Below are 14,218 nucleotides of genomic sequence, written 5' to 3' on the forward strand. Positions count from 1 at the left end.
TTGTTTAATTAATTAAATTAAAATTAACTTGTACAATCAAGCACTCAACTAAACAAATACAATTCAATAATACAAAGACTAAAATTAATTAAACAAACACAATTTAATAATACAAAAAATTATTAAACAAGTATAATTAAACTAGCAACACTTAATTTTAATAGATTAAACTAATTTTAAATTAACTTCCTATCCCGACGTCTAACATAATCATTCTACGTAAGCCTAGCAATTTCATTTTTTTTTCATTCCCTACTTGACGTTGATTGTTAAGTCATTCCACATCTTTGTCGTACTCTTCATCTCCATTCGGTACATACACAATATCATTTGAATCAATTTTCAAATTAGTGTTCTCAATCCAAGCAACATCATCATTGTGATATATAATAAAATTATGTATAATACATGCTGCTTGAACTATGCCCGCTTGTTTATCAATTACGTGATAGGTTGCAACTTTTAAAATGAAAACTGCATTTTTAAAATATCAATAAGTTTTTAATATGATTTCTAAGTTGTGAATGATAAAGATTAAATAGTTCTTTGTAATTTCACAGTCGTTCATTAGTTGCACCTTGCTTTCTCACGTGATATCTCTCTCCTATAAGAATCAATAAATTGTGGTGTACTGTTTTAGTGTGATGAATGTACAAGAAATGATATCCTCTGCGGAGTTTTTCCGTACGGAGCTTTTAATCTGGTCCGTTCGTTTCAGATCGGACGGACCGGATTAAAAGTTCCGCAATTTTTTTTTAAAATTCAGGAAAGATCTGATCTGATCCATCCAATTTAAAACGAACGGATCAGATTAAAAGCTCCGCACGAAAAAACTCCGCAGAGGATACGCTTCCGAATGTTAAAGGGGGCTAAATTGTTTAGCTGTATTTTCGGTGGATCAGTGTAGGATAGTTATCAAATTGTATTCTTATCGGTTATAATTTTTCAGGATACAAATACATAACCGATGTTAAATAAAGAGAACAAAACAAATTAACAATAAGAAAAAAGTAAAGAAAAGAGAAATAGTAAGTTTTAATCAGTAAATGAACAACGTGAAATCCATCCTACAAAATAGTAAGCAGAAGCACTTTCTCATCCTATTCCAGTCATCCAGTGGCGTATCAGGAACGATATTCTGCAACTGCATTTTTTTCCTTGTTAGACAAATATACGCCTACACGGCTACACCGCTCTCCACAACAACAATAATCTAGTTTTAATCGATGCAGCTTTTCTACGTTCTGGAGGATGAGCTGCACTTATTCACGGAAACTATAATTTCATTCTCTAATTAGAATGTAAGCCTCTATATTTTTTATTATGAACATAACCTTTCAGATTAGATCGGAACTGATTGTAACACATTTTTTCCTTGTGAGCAAAATGAGCATTTCTTAATTTCCAACCTCAAAAAGAAAATTGCTTGTGGTGCCCGTCAGCAAATATATATTTCTGTACCCGTCTCCAAATATAGATCCGTTTAAAATCTTATACTATATTATATTCTCAATTCTATGCTCTTGAGACTTACAGATATCAATTCATATATTTTCTTCCGATTATCTCATGGGCAACATTAGGTGTCCCATAAAAGCCTCTAAGAAAATGATATAGCCAATTTAATTAGATGGATTTCCTAGAAACAGGATTTGTTTGTAGCAGTAAACAAAATAGAATGTGAACTAGTATTGTCCTCGACAAAAGAAACACGTAAAATTCGAGTTGAAAACGGGTCGTATATTATCCATCCACATTCGGATATAATTAATGCAGATCCGATACAGATACCATTTCTGTGTCCAAAAGAGGACAATGCGTTTGCATAAATGTGCAAACCAAATTGAATTTCGTTGCAAATTTACTACACAAATAACTTCTTTAAAATATGCTTCATAGGTGCTTGGAACAAAAATCATTCCAGGACAAAAAAAAGGGAGAAATTCAGCCAAAAAAATAATTTGAAAGGCACCAAGGCATCAGAGAGATTCCCAATTAGAGTCGACATTCCCCTTTTGGAATTCCAAAAGGAGTGCTGATGTCTCTGTCTACTTTGTATTCATCACTTGCCCAGATGAAATGCGAAAAAAAATTACAGAAATGTTAACAGATCAATGGTAATTATTCAAAATATTAAGTTCTCATGCAGAATAAGCAAAAACAGGAGAAAAGAGAGGATCGACGACAGAAGGAGAGACTAAGAGACGGCTGGTCTCAGATTTTTTAGGTTTCACAGTCGAAAGAAGGGGGAATTTATAGGAGCGAATCCAATATTGGGCCCAATTACAGGGGTTTTTTTAATATAAAATCCGTGGGCCTAATTACAAATCGGATCATAGCCCAAACCACAAATAAGGTATCTCTTTGTTTTCTCTATTTTAATGTTCAATTGGTCCTACGAAATAACATTGCTCAAATTTAGCTAGGACCTCAAATTCAAATTTCATCGTTATTAAAGTAGAGAACATAATTTACGTAATTTACCGGTCTTAATTATGAATTTTGACAGATCTGACTTGACCTGACTGGACTTGTGACTCTTCCCTTCATTGCAATTATAGTTGAGCCTCTTTTTTTGTTCTTTCTTTTTACAAAATAGTTACACTACTGGATGCTACAATAAGGGTGGCCCTACATTATATCATGGGGGAACCTGCCCTCTTTCTGGATTTTTAATTTTATTGGAGATCTATCAGTCCCGACTAACTTTCTCTCTCGAATTTTTTTTTGCCCCACTCTGAATGTTTGATTTATAATTTGGATTAAATTTAGGGTTAAAATTAAAATTAATTTTTTGAATTATGATTGGTAATTAGAATTATAAGCTAGGATATCATAAATTACAAGTCAGGACATTGGATAGTATAAATTAAAATATTATTTTTATCAACTATCCAATTAGTTAATGGGTTTAAACTCGATTAACTATTTAAATCTGATTCAATGGATTTTTGCAAACCCCCCCCCAATGGAAATTCTTAACCCACCCCTTACTACAATCAACTAAAATATTAGTTAATTCTTTTGTAAGCAGATTTCATATTAACCTACTTAATAGAGTTAATTCTCTTGCAAGGCAAGAGGGGGATATGTCAAGGCTTGATAATTTTAGGGGCTATCTCTTAGCTTTGGCAACTAGTTAAGCTTGTATTTGTTAGAAAGATTGAAGATGAGGGTTGTTTTGCAATATGGATAGTAGCACCTTTCTAGTTGAACCAACAATTTAGTAATTGACGAACTGTACTAAATAACCAATGTAATAATTTAACTAGAGTGAGGCTATGGTCCTACTATGCATACCGGAGATTGATTCATATTACGGATTAATATTTTCGTTTTTAAATTTCAAATAATTAATCTGAACCATTCAACATGATTTTTATTTGAAAATGTATTTGCTCACTAAATTTTATATTTTTTTTAGAATTTTTTAAATAGAAAAAAAGGGTAAATTTCGTCATAGGTCACTAAAATTTGTTATTTGTCGCCAATTGGTCACTCAAGTTTGATTTGTCACTCAACTTTGTTATTTGTTCCAATCAAGTCCCTCTATACATTTCCATCCAAAATCTTAACAGAATATGCCTATTCCGTTAGTGTTTTGGATGGAATATGCTCATTATGTTAATATTTTGGATGGAATAAGTATATTCCGTTAATATTTTGGACGAAATGGGAATATTCCGTTATGATTTTGGATGGAAAAGTATAGAGGGACTTGATTAAGACAAATAACAAAGTTGAGTGACTAATAATGGACAAATCAAACTTGAGTGACCAATTCGTGACAAGTAACAAAGTTTAGTGACCTTTAGCGAAATTTACCAAAAAAAAAAATCATTACTTTTGAATTGTCTAAAATTTTAGATAAAGTAACTTTTTATCCATCTAAATAAATAATAAAAAAATTATAAAAACTGTAAAATTTAATCAATATGTACGTTTTCATATGCACATTATGATGAATAGTTGAAATTGATTGTTTGAACTTAAAAAAATACAGAGATATTGGAGCAGAATTAGGGTGCTCCTAAGTTCATCAAGCTTTGTTGTGAACTTAACTCTAAAACTTATCAAAGTAGTTTCAACAACAAATCTAAACCGTTGAAATTCTTCTACCTTATGAGTAATGCGTCTACATGTAAAAAATTTAGAAGTTCGAATTAAATTAGTATAAAGTCAAGTTGTCAAAATTAGAAGGTTTTTAAAAATTAATTTTAATGCATTTAATTTTTTAGACACATTTTGACCACTTGACTTTATACAAAATTAATTTAAAATTTAAAAAATTTCGTATGTAGACGCATCACTCGTAAGGTAAAAGAATTTCAACAGTTTGAATTTATCGTTTGAAGCCAATCTGATAAGTTCTAGATTTGAATTCACAAAAGAGATTGATATATAAGTACGAATTCCAACTTTTCAGCAGATTAATCCCCTTTTATATATTATTTATTTTAGGAGATGAAATTCCAACTTGTCAGCAAATTAATCCCATGTAAACAATCAAATTTTTACAATTTGAGTCATCATTTTTTACCTCATTTCACGTCACAGGCCAGAAAAGCAAAATTGCCCGATCCATGCAACGACTGAACGACATCATACCACCGACCTAATTCTACGTGCAGGAGTTGGCACATGGCATATTTGACAATCGATTACGTGAATTTGAGGATTTTTTTTTTATTAACCATAAATAAAAAAATAAAAAATTAACAAATTAACTTGATGGTTTCAGTATTTACAAATCCACAAGTACCGAAAATCCGAGATACCAAATCGGTCGGAGTGTTTTTTTTTCTTATGCCGAGATGCATCCGATGGATGTTTTCACAATTTTTGGTGAATTTTTTTTTTTTTTTTTTGCTGTGCCGAGATGGATACTCGGCCAAGTTGGATTTTAGTAATTTTCACTGTGCCCGACATTTTTATTTTTACTCCATTAAAAAATTATTTTAATAATAATAATCAAAGTTTAGTAATAATTTTAAAAATATCTCACCAGTGAAATTTTTTCACGTGTTGGAATTTTAATTCCAATTTTTTTTTTTATAAAACAGAAATTTGTTTTTATTTTTTATTTTTGTATTGCAATATTAGAAATGTTGGATATATTTTTCTTTGAAAATAGATGGAATACAATATAATTTGATTTATTAGAAAGACTGTAACAAATAACCCGGATCAATATTTTTCAGGCCGGATTTTTCGCGGCTGTAAGAAAAATTAATATATTTCTTTGTGTTATTGGAAAAAAATAAAAATGCTTAGATTCTGAGTTATTGATCCCAGTTCAAAAGTCAATTTTATGTAATTTAGAAAATATTGTGATCCTTATAGGACATTTAATTTATAAAAAGTTGTATCTATTTTGAGAAATTTTTTTGAATAATAATTACTAAATAACTTAAAGTTTTTGTTTTTTTCCAAAAATAGATACATTTTTCATAAATTAAATATCCTAGAAGGATCACAATATTTTCTATATTACATAGAAGTGACTTTGAACCAAGATTAATAACTCAGAATCTAAGCATTTTTATTTTCTTCCAATAACACATAAATAAATATATTAATTTTTCTTACAGCTGCGAAAAATCCGGCCTGAAAAATATTGATCCGGATTATTTGTTACAGTCTTTCTAATAAATCAAATTATATTGTATTCCATCTATTTTCAAAGAAATATATCAAACATTTCTAATATTGCAATACAAAAAATAAAAAATAAAAACAAATTTTTGTTTTATAAAAAAAAAATTGGAATTAAAATTCAAATCCGTGAAAAAATTCCACGGATAGGGTATTTTTAAAATTATTAGTAAATTTTGCTTATTATTATTAAAATACTTTTTTAATGGAGTAAAAATAAAAATGTCGGCTATGTGCCGAATAGTATTCGGCAGATTTTTTTTTTTTTAATTTTCAGCACAAAATCATTTGGTGAAACCATGAACGTATTGAATTCTAACATTTTCTTTCCTGGGCCGAATTCTCCCATCGGCAAAAAGTTTCTATTTTTTAGGTTAAAAATAAATATATAATTTGTTAGGGGTGCTAAATTCCCATTTGGTAATTTTGTTTTTTATAGGGTGCCGAATTCCCATCTCGGTACAAAGAAAATGTTGGATTTTTGTTTCATATAAACTAAAAACTTGTGAAAACTCTCAGACAAAGATCGCATCTCACCACAACAAAATGAAATAAATTGCGTGCTAATTTGACATCTCGTACTTTGGTTTTTCATAAAAACTAAAATTATCAAGTTGATTTGTTATTTTTTATTTATGGTTTATAAAAAAAAATCCTGAATTTTAAATGCTATGAATTTTTTTTATCAAATTGGGAAGCTGATCAAATAAATTATCTTACTGAGATAGTATCAAACATTGAACTCCTTTAAATATTAAATATTTCTCTTACTGAGATAGTATCAACTATCAAACATGAGGCGCGCATTAACAGTTGTATTCCAGGCAAGAAAAGCCAAGAACCAAGAAAAAAGGGTGGATTTCTTTTCATATAGATTTAAAATACTAACAGCAATCACAAAGTTGCAACACATGATCATGAAAGATGATTTACCAGATCTAAATTCTTACTGCTACCAGTTTTCATACTGTCAAACACTAGTTCTAAACACCTTTACCAGCATCACCACTACGTTAGTCAGATCTACAACCACAATCAAGAAAACCCAAGGGATAGAAAATGTGAAAGGAAAGAAATTAACATGAAAATACCAACTTTTTTTTAAGCAACCCTCAAATTCATTTTTTTCTTGGGCTGACCCTTCTTGGTTTCTCCACCTTTTTCTCCTGTCCCTTCTCCCTCTTACTCACCTTCTTATCCCCCTTTCCCTTCTTTGCCTCCTCAGCAATCCGATCAAACTCATCCCCAAGGCGTCTCGCCCTCTTTCTTTTCTTGCTACTCGCCTCTGTCTCCTCCTCCGAGACCTCCTCTTCTTCGTCATCTTCTTCTTCTTCTTCTTCCACCTCTTCCGCCTCCAAATCCGAATCATAAACCTCCTCGTCTGTTTCAGGCTCGTCGTCGTCTTCTTCAAGAGAAGCAAGCCTCTGCTTGGTGAAACGGGTCGAGGTTTTGCGTTTCTTTGGGGACATGGATTTGCGGAGCTTGGTGATAGAACCCTCGATGCGGCCTTGGAGACGGAGCCGACGAGAGCTAAGACCCCCCATGGACCAGTGAGCCTCGTTCGCCCAGGAGAGGAAAGGATCCATCATGGATTCAGGCGGATCGATCCGGGTCGAGTTCAGTTTTGGATCCGGGTAGTAGCGCGGCCTAGGGAGGCCACTGCCGTAGAAGCGTCCGGGGCCGAGTGCGACAACCATCTTTCGAGGGAGGGAGGGAGGGAGAGAGAGAGAGAGAGCGTGGAGAGGGTGGAGAGAGGAAAGGGAGAGCTGAGGTGGTTATATCGCGGATTGGAACAGGAGGCGGGAAAATTGGCGCCATTAGGGTTTGGGCCGTTTGGAGGTAAATGAAAGCGGGAATTATTTTTCATTGTAACTCCTGTTTTTCCGAGCAAAAGTGTAAAACACAGGTGGCCGGGGGCCACATACCCACATTAAAATCTTACTTGATATTATTTTTATTGATATTTTCATTTAGATTTCTTTTTCACTGGGTCAATTTTCAAGTTTCGAAACATATATATATATATCGGAGTTGAGAATAGATCCGATGCTTATCGGATATACTTTTGTTAGATTTAATGGGCTCAATCACCGTACGATCCGCTTTAAAATTCATATAAGTCTGCTTCAATTTTCATAGACACATATTTGAAAATAAATCAAATGGTTTTGGAACACACTAAATCTAAAAATAAATTTGAGAAACATCGGACTTACTCCGTTCTCCGGAGTTTTAAGCATTTTATATCAGAATATGACGGTCTAATTAAATTGAGAAGAAAACATAAGTTTTAGGGAGTTCGCGACGCAACTAGGGACATCCGCTCTCCTCTCCTAGACGATCAGAGAAGGAAATCAAGTCTGAAGTTTTGAGAGTCGGCCGATCGTTCCGAGTTTCCATCTCGTCACCTTCGTCTCCGCCCTCGTTCGTCTGATCCACTTCACTTTGCTTCATTTGAGTGGATGATTATATCTGATGAATCTGATTGCCGCTCGAAGCTTCGCCTCGCCTCATCTGAGCATGTGCTTCCGTCGAACGGATCTGGCCACCACTCGTCATTTCATCTTGCCTCACTCTAACCGAGCAGGTACTTTCGTCCAACAAATCTGGTCACCGCTCTTCGATCTGCCTCAATCCTCCGGGTTCAACTGATGGTGTTGTAAATTCGTTTCACCTCGTAGTATCTAATATAACTATATATGAATAAGGTACGTGTTGTTATGGTTGTGGTGATGATGATGAATATGTTGTCTCTTTCATCTTTTTCTCCTTCTTTCCCTCTTCCTCCTCTCCTTTTTCTCTCTCCCGATGTGACTCATGTGAGGTGGTGACTGTCCTGGTCCAGCTGATTCAGTTTCCGAGCTGGTTCGATTCAGTGCCTTCTTAGTTGAGTGGTGACTGTCCTAGTCCGATTGATTCAGTTCTCTATCCGGTTTTGATTTAGTGCCTCGTCGGCTGAGTGGTGACTGTCCTAATCCGGTTGATTCAGTTTGATTCACTGCCTCTCGGGTGCACATTCTTCTAGGCAGTGTTGATACGATGTAGTCACGCTCGCTCGACTGCTACGGTTGCATACTAAGAGAAGTGAATGAATAGGCCCGTTGACTTGCTAATTTGGCGCGAAGTAAACATTACACAACTACTGGTTTTATTTTTTCTCCTCTTTAATTTTTAGCACTGAGAGGTTTTACAAGTAGTTCAATATATAGGATGCTATCTTTGTGTAATTATATGTCTACGCTGGAACAAACTTGTAATTTGCTCTGATGTTTTAATGCAATTTCCTAAGGACTTACAATAAGAAAAAAATTAATTGAGAATTGCCTCTTTTGTTAAGTGGATTCCACAATTTATGCTAACTTTTCGTAGTGATATTTTAATTCTACTGGACTAGGGGGGCAATAGTACCTTTTTAATTGTTTATCTGACCCGTATCGTATTCGATAAGGTGGGTATGGGTAAGTTTTTTTTTCGTTAGTTTATTGGGTATGAGTATGGGTAAGAAAAAAAAATTGTTAACCAAATGGATATGAGTACGGATAATGACCATTTCGTACCCGTTACCTATAAAAATCTAAAATTATATATATTCAATTCAATACTGATTTACTCTTCCATAATTTCATTTCAAGGCCCTAAAACTGCTCGTCTTGTATCTTTGATAGTTGGTATGGTTTTTCTTTCGTTATTGTTTTCTTTCCTTTTTACTCCAACGTAGGAATGAAAAGTGTAATTTGCAAAATTCTGATTAAAACGGAATCACATATTCACAAAAGACAACCACACACTGTATGTTTTTTATCCCATGAATTTGTGTTTTTTAATTAATTTAGGTAAAGGTACCGTCAACAGTAAACACCATTTGAAATTGACTTATCCAGTGAAACAAAATAAATAGCTTCAGTTTCATTCTCATCTATAAATGTAGGTGAATCAAACCCTTAGGGCGTGTTCGGATGTCACGGGATTACGGAATGGGAATAGGAATGGGAATGGGAATTCACTTTTGAAAAAGTGGGAACCCACGGGTACGAAATGCATGGGATTAATTATGAGAATATGAGAAAATGAGTGTTCGTTTGTATCACGGGATTAATTGTGGGAAATCTTTATTTATTTTGAAATATGTATATGTATTTAATTGTTTTTGTTTAGTTTAGTTATAAATAATTTTTTATTTAATTATTGTTTTTGAATAGTATAACGTCTTGTTCTGTATTGATTTTAACCAATTAATTTAAAGTCAGCTTAATATAAAAAAGTAATTAAATATAAAATTATAATGAAAAAAAACTGTCATGCCACCATCCATTTATTTAGACAAATAATATATTGTAAATTTAATATTTTAATGGGTCGTAAATTGTAGCATTTGATAAACATTACTAAAATGGATACAATAAAATAAGAATATTTTTTATAAATAAATACAGACCAATATGAAATAACAACTAAAAATATTTTCAAAAAATGAACATATAAAAGAATATTATAAATTTAAAAAAAATTACTAAAATGGATACAATAAAATAAGATTTTTTTTTAATAAACAAATACAAACCAATATGAAATAACAATTAAAAATATTTAAAATGAACGTATAAAAAAGTATTATAAAATATGTGAAATGTGTGCATTCTAGTTTTTTCTGATACAAAATATTTTTGTCATTCTTCAAATCCATAGATAAATGTACACAGACAAAGATACACTCAATTATTTCCATATAGAAGCGAAGGTCAACTAGCTTTGTTATTGATTAAATGATTAATTAAAATAAAAAAGTGCTAGGATCCGGTTGCATCAGTTAGTCCCACAAGCAAACATAAAATACAAGGGAACTAGTTATATATATCCTACATCTGTTTAATTGAATTTACGTGTAGAGTAGAATGATGATAGATGAGAGAAGAGAGATAGTACATATAAAAAATAGAGTGCGCGACTTGGGAAAATAAAAATGAAGTCTGAGTAGATAGTTTTTTTCCCATCAAATTGAACTGAGTTGGGAACCAGAATGGGAAATAAAAAGGTCAGAAGTGGGAATAAATATGTCATCCGAACAGCTGTAGGAAATTTTTTTGGAATGTGCCAAAAATCCAACCCATTCCCACAATCCCATCTACGGCCGAACAGGCCCTTAGTGATTTCAATGTCATCTACATAAGATCCTAAAGAGTCATATAATAGCTTCGATCACGATGATGAGTAAGAATGAATTTTTTTTGTTTATTTTGATAAAAAAAAATCATTCTATGCCAGCACAGTACCATAGTCAAATTATGTGATTTTAATCTCTGGTCTTATTACTGTACCATGAATCTAGACAAGCTAGACAAAAAACACATGATAAATAATTAAAAACAAAGCTAGACAAGCTAATTCAATTAGATAACTTGATTAATTTGTAATATGTACCGTGAATCTTCACTCTACAGCTTTCTCTGAGGCTCAATCGTAAGTCTTATTATTGTCAATTATGATTTTTAATACAATTTTAATACATTTTTAGTAATGCAATTACATGTGTCAAATAAATGAGTTTGTAGTATTTTATTTGTAAAATATAATAAAACTAATTATTATATTAGTATTATCCGTTATTCACCCGCTACCGTTTCGTTACCCGATAATATTAACGGGTAAGGATAGGGCAGGGTACGATCAGGGGCGGAACTCAACTTTGAGTATAGGGGGGGCTAGTTGACTAAGTATCATTTACTCAAAAAATATTATAATCAAAATCAAAATCTATAAAATACAAAATAATATGATTCTTCACTATTTGATTTTATAAAACTTACCATAATTAACAAACACCAATAAATGACATGTTTAATAAAATAAAAAATAGTATATTCAAATATCATATTTTTTATATTAATTTAATTTATACCTATGCTTTCCTAAAAGTTCAAATTCGATAATAATCTCATCTCAACTAATTAGCTATTTCTTCTCTTGTCATTGCTTTCTATTTTTACAACTTATTTGTTGGCTCTTCTAAAATTACAATATGTTTTCTTTTTTTTCGGTAACCATGTGCATGTTCTCTTTTCTCTATTCTAGTTTGTGCCTTTTTATATTATAATATTAAACAACTCTTTTAGGCCTTGTTCGGTAGCTCTATTGGAAATAGGAATTAAAAATTTTGAACTGAAAAATTACTATTCACGTGGGAAAAAAAATTAAGTCTGAGTGAATTTTTTTCCCCGCGTGAACAGTAACTTGCGTTTTGCTGCCGAACAGGGCCTTAAGTTTTCAAATGAGGTCACGGGTGACGTGAAACCATACCAAAATAGTTGATATTACTTTTACACATGAACCCTCTAATTTTATGTATCTTCACAGGGGGCTAAGGCATACAAATTATAATTTTTAGTAAATTTTCTAGGTACTTGTTAAAAAAATTGAAAATGTTGAGGTTTACTCAACCACCTTTCAACAAACTACCTTCCGCCCCTCGGTATGATCAATTTTTAATAGATAAGGACAGGATATGGGTGAGATCAAATTTAATGGATATGGGTATGAAAATGCCTCCATCCGATCCGTACCGTACTCATTGATGCCTCTATATTGGACACACTACTACAAAAAAAAAATTTCCCATCACCCCTTTACCATCGGATGTGCTTTTGCACAGATGGCGCTCGTCACGAGTGGCAGCGCTGTAAGTATGTTGAACTTTGTACCATCGGTTGGCGTTCAAAAAATCGATAGTGCTGATGCCCCCCTCTTTGCAACCGGCTGGATTTTTATAAAACCGTCGGAAAAAAATGAAGTCAAAACCCAGTTCAATATAGATTTCATAAATCTAGCCAACATCGCAATTTTCTCTCGGATACTAAACTTTTCTTCCTTTTTCTCAAATCGCCAAGATGGAAAGCATATGAAAATTGGATCTCCTTCCTCCCATAACCTCCCAATTCTCAGTTTGGCCGTGTTCTTCAATATTGCTGATCTATTTATTTGTATTTCACGGTGGAGCAAGTAGCTTGAAAGTTAAAACGAAATCGCAAAAGAACTTGTCTACATCCCATATTGTAAGTAATCTCATTCAATTAATCCATTCAATTCTGTAAAATATGTGAAATGGTTGAATTTTTAGTAAACTTTATTGAATTCATGCATGCATATTAAGTGTTTGATGAAATGCTCAAATGAAAAAATAATTTTAGATGAGAACAGTGGGGTTGCCAATGATTGCTCAAATGAAAAACCGAAGTTATAAAATTAGTAAATTATTGTTTGTTTGCTTGTTTAAGTACTTCTTGATATTTTTCATCTATGTTAGTGTTTGGTAGTTCCAAGTTGGTACAGCAAGCACCAACAGTTGCATATCGAAGTGGGATGGCAATGGAACAGTAGAAGGGATCAGCAAAGGTAAGGAGGAAGCTACTGGTAAATGGGGGATCAAGAAAACGAAAAATGGAGGGTACTGGTAATTGGGAATCAGAAAAGGGCTTGGGTTTCCCAGTTTTATTGGTAAATGAAACATATTTCTCAATTTTTATGGTAAATGAAACAGGTTTCCCAATTTTACTGGTACCCATATAAATTGTGATTGTTTTAGAAAAAAAAACAGCGGTTGAACCGGTCGACCCATCAGTTAGACCAGTGAATCATTGACCATAAAAGTTACCGGGTCAATGTCCAATCTGGTTATGATAACATTGATCAGAACCGAACCGGACGTCGACCTCTTAAAGCTTCGGGTCACTGGTTTACTGGTCGGACTAGTTGGTCAACCGGTTCAATCACCGATTTTTTGAAAAAATCAATTACTTAAGTTTGATAGTGAGTTGTGATTTCTTATATTATTGGAATGCCAATTTCAATTACATTTTGTCTAGATAGCATAATTCATTTTATAAATAATTTAAATAACAATGTTTATACATTTTATTTATTTCAAATTGGTACCCATCAGTATTATTACGATTCATTACATAATTAATCAAAATAACAATATTCTTATTGTTTTTTCCTTTGGATTGGAAACTGACACAGTGACAACTATTGAGCCATAGACAAACAATAAAAGCTAACATAACAAAAGTAATTAAGAAGAAAGGATTGTCAAAAATCACCAGGTGGTATGTATGCGAAACTTCTTAATTAGATAATTTAGTGTTTTATTAAAAGTGATAGGACATTTATTACTGATAGAGTACAACCAAATTAGCGGGAGGGACCAATTAAGACTGCTAACAGCACTAACCAGATGATTTAGGGTTTGAACCGGGTTAATTTTTGCTTTGAACCGGGTTTTTAATCTAACTAGTTCAGCGATTTCGTAATAATTTGCCCGGTTGAATCAGTTTTCACTTTTCACCGGGCCAACAGTAGAAGCGATCATTTTACATAACCAGACCGGACATGTGATCGGTTCCAGTTTTTTCCGGTTCAACTGTCGGTCCGGTCCGGTTCTGATAACACTGATTCGTATTAATAAATTAGTTGCTCTATTTTGTGGCACTAATTATAGTTAATTTTACTAAAATTTCTCTTCAATATATGTTCTCCATATAATTAACAACTGAAACTAAAAACGAACATG

The 14,218-nt window shown here is 32.7% G+C and overlaps 1 protein-coding gene and 1 pseudogene across 1 annotated transcript; both read right to left on the reverse strand.

The window, feature by feature from the left end:
- Nucleotides 1–1,973: 1,973 nt before the first annotated feature.
- On the reverse strand, nucleotides 1,974–2,073 carry LOC144567888 (small nucleolar RNA R44/J54/Z268 family; annotated as a pseudogene).
- A 4,424-nt stretch (nucleotides 2,074–6,497) lies between these two features.
- On the reverse strand, nucleotides 6,498–7,471 carry LOC144567482 (microtubule-associated protein). The gene has a single exon (XM_078317630.1). It carries the CDS (start codon nucleotides 7,350–7,352, stop codon nucleotides 6,774–6,776), a length of 579 nt encoding a protein of 192 aa, XP_078173756.1. The 5' UTR covers nucleotides 7,353–7,471; the 3' UTR covers nucleotides 6,498–6,773.
- Between the last annotated feature and the right edge of the window lie 6,747 nt (nucleotides 7,472–14,218).

This window comes from Carex rostrata, chromosome 16, assembly GCF_964058835.1.
Source record: "Carex rostrata chromosome 16, lpCarRost1.2, whole genome shotgun sequence".
NCBI classification, from domain to species: domain Eukaryota; kingdom Viridiplantae; phylum Streptophyta; class Magnoliopsida; order Poales; family Cyperaceae; genus Carex; species Carex rostrata.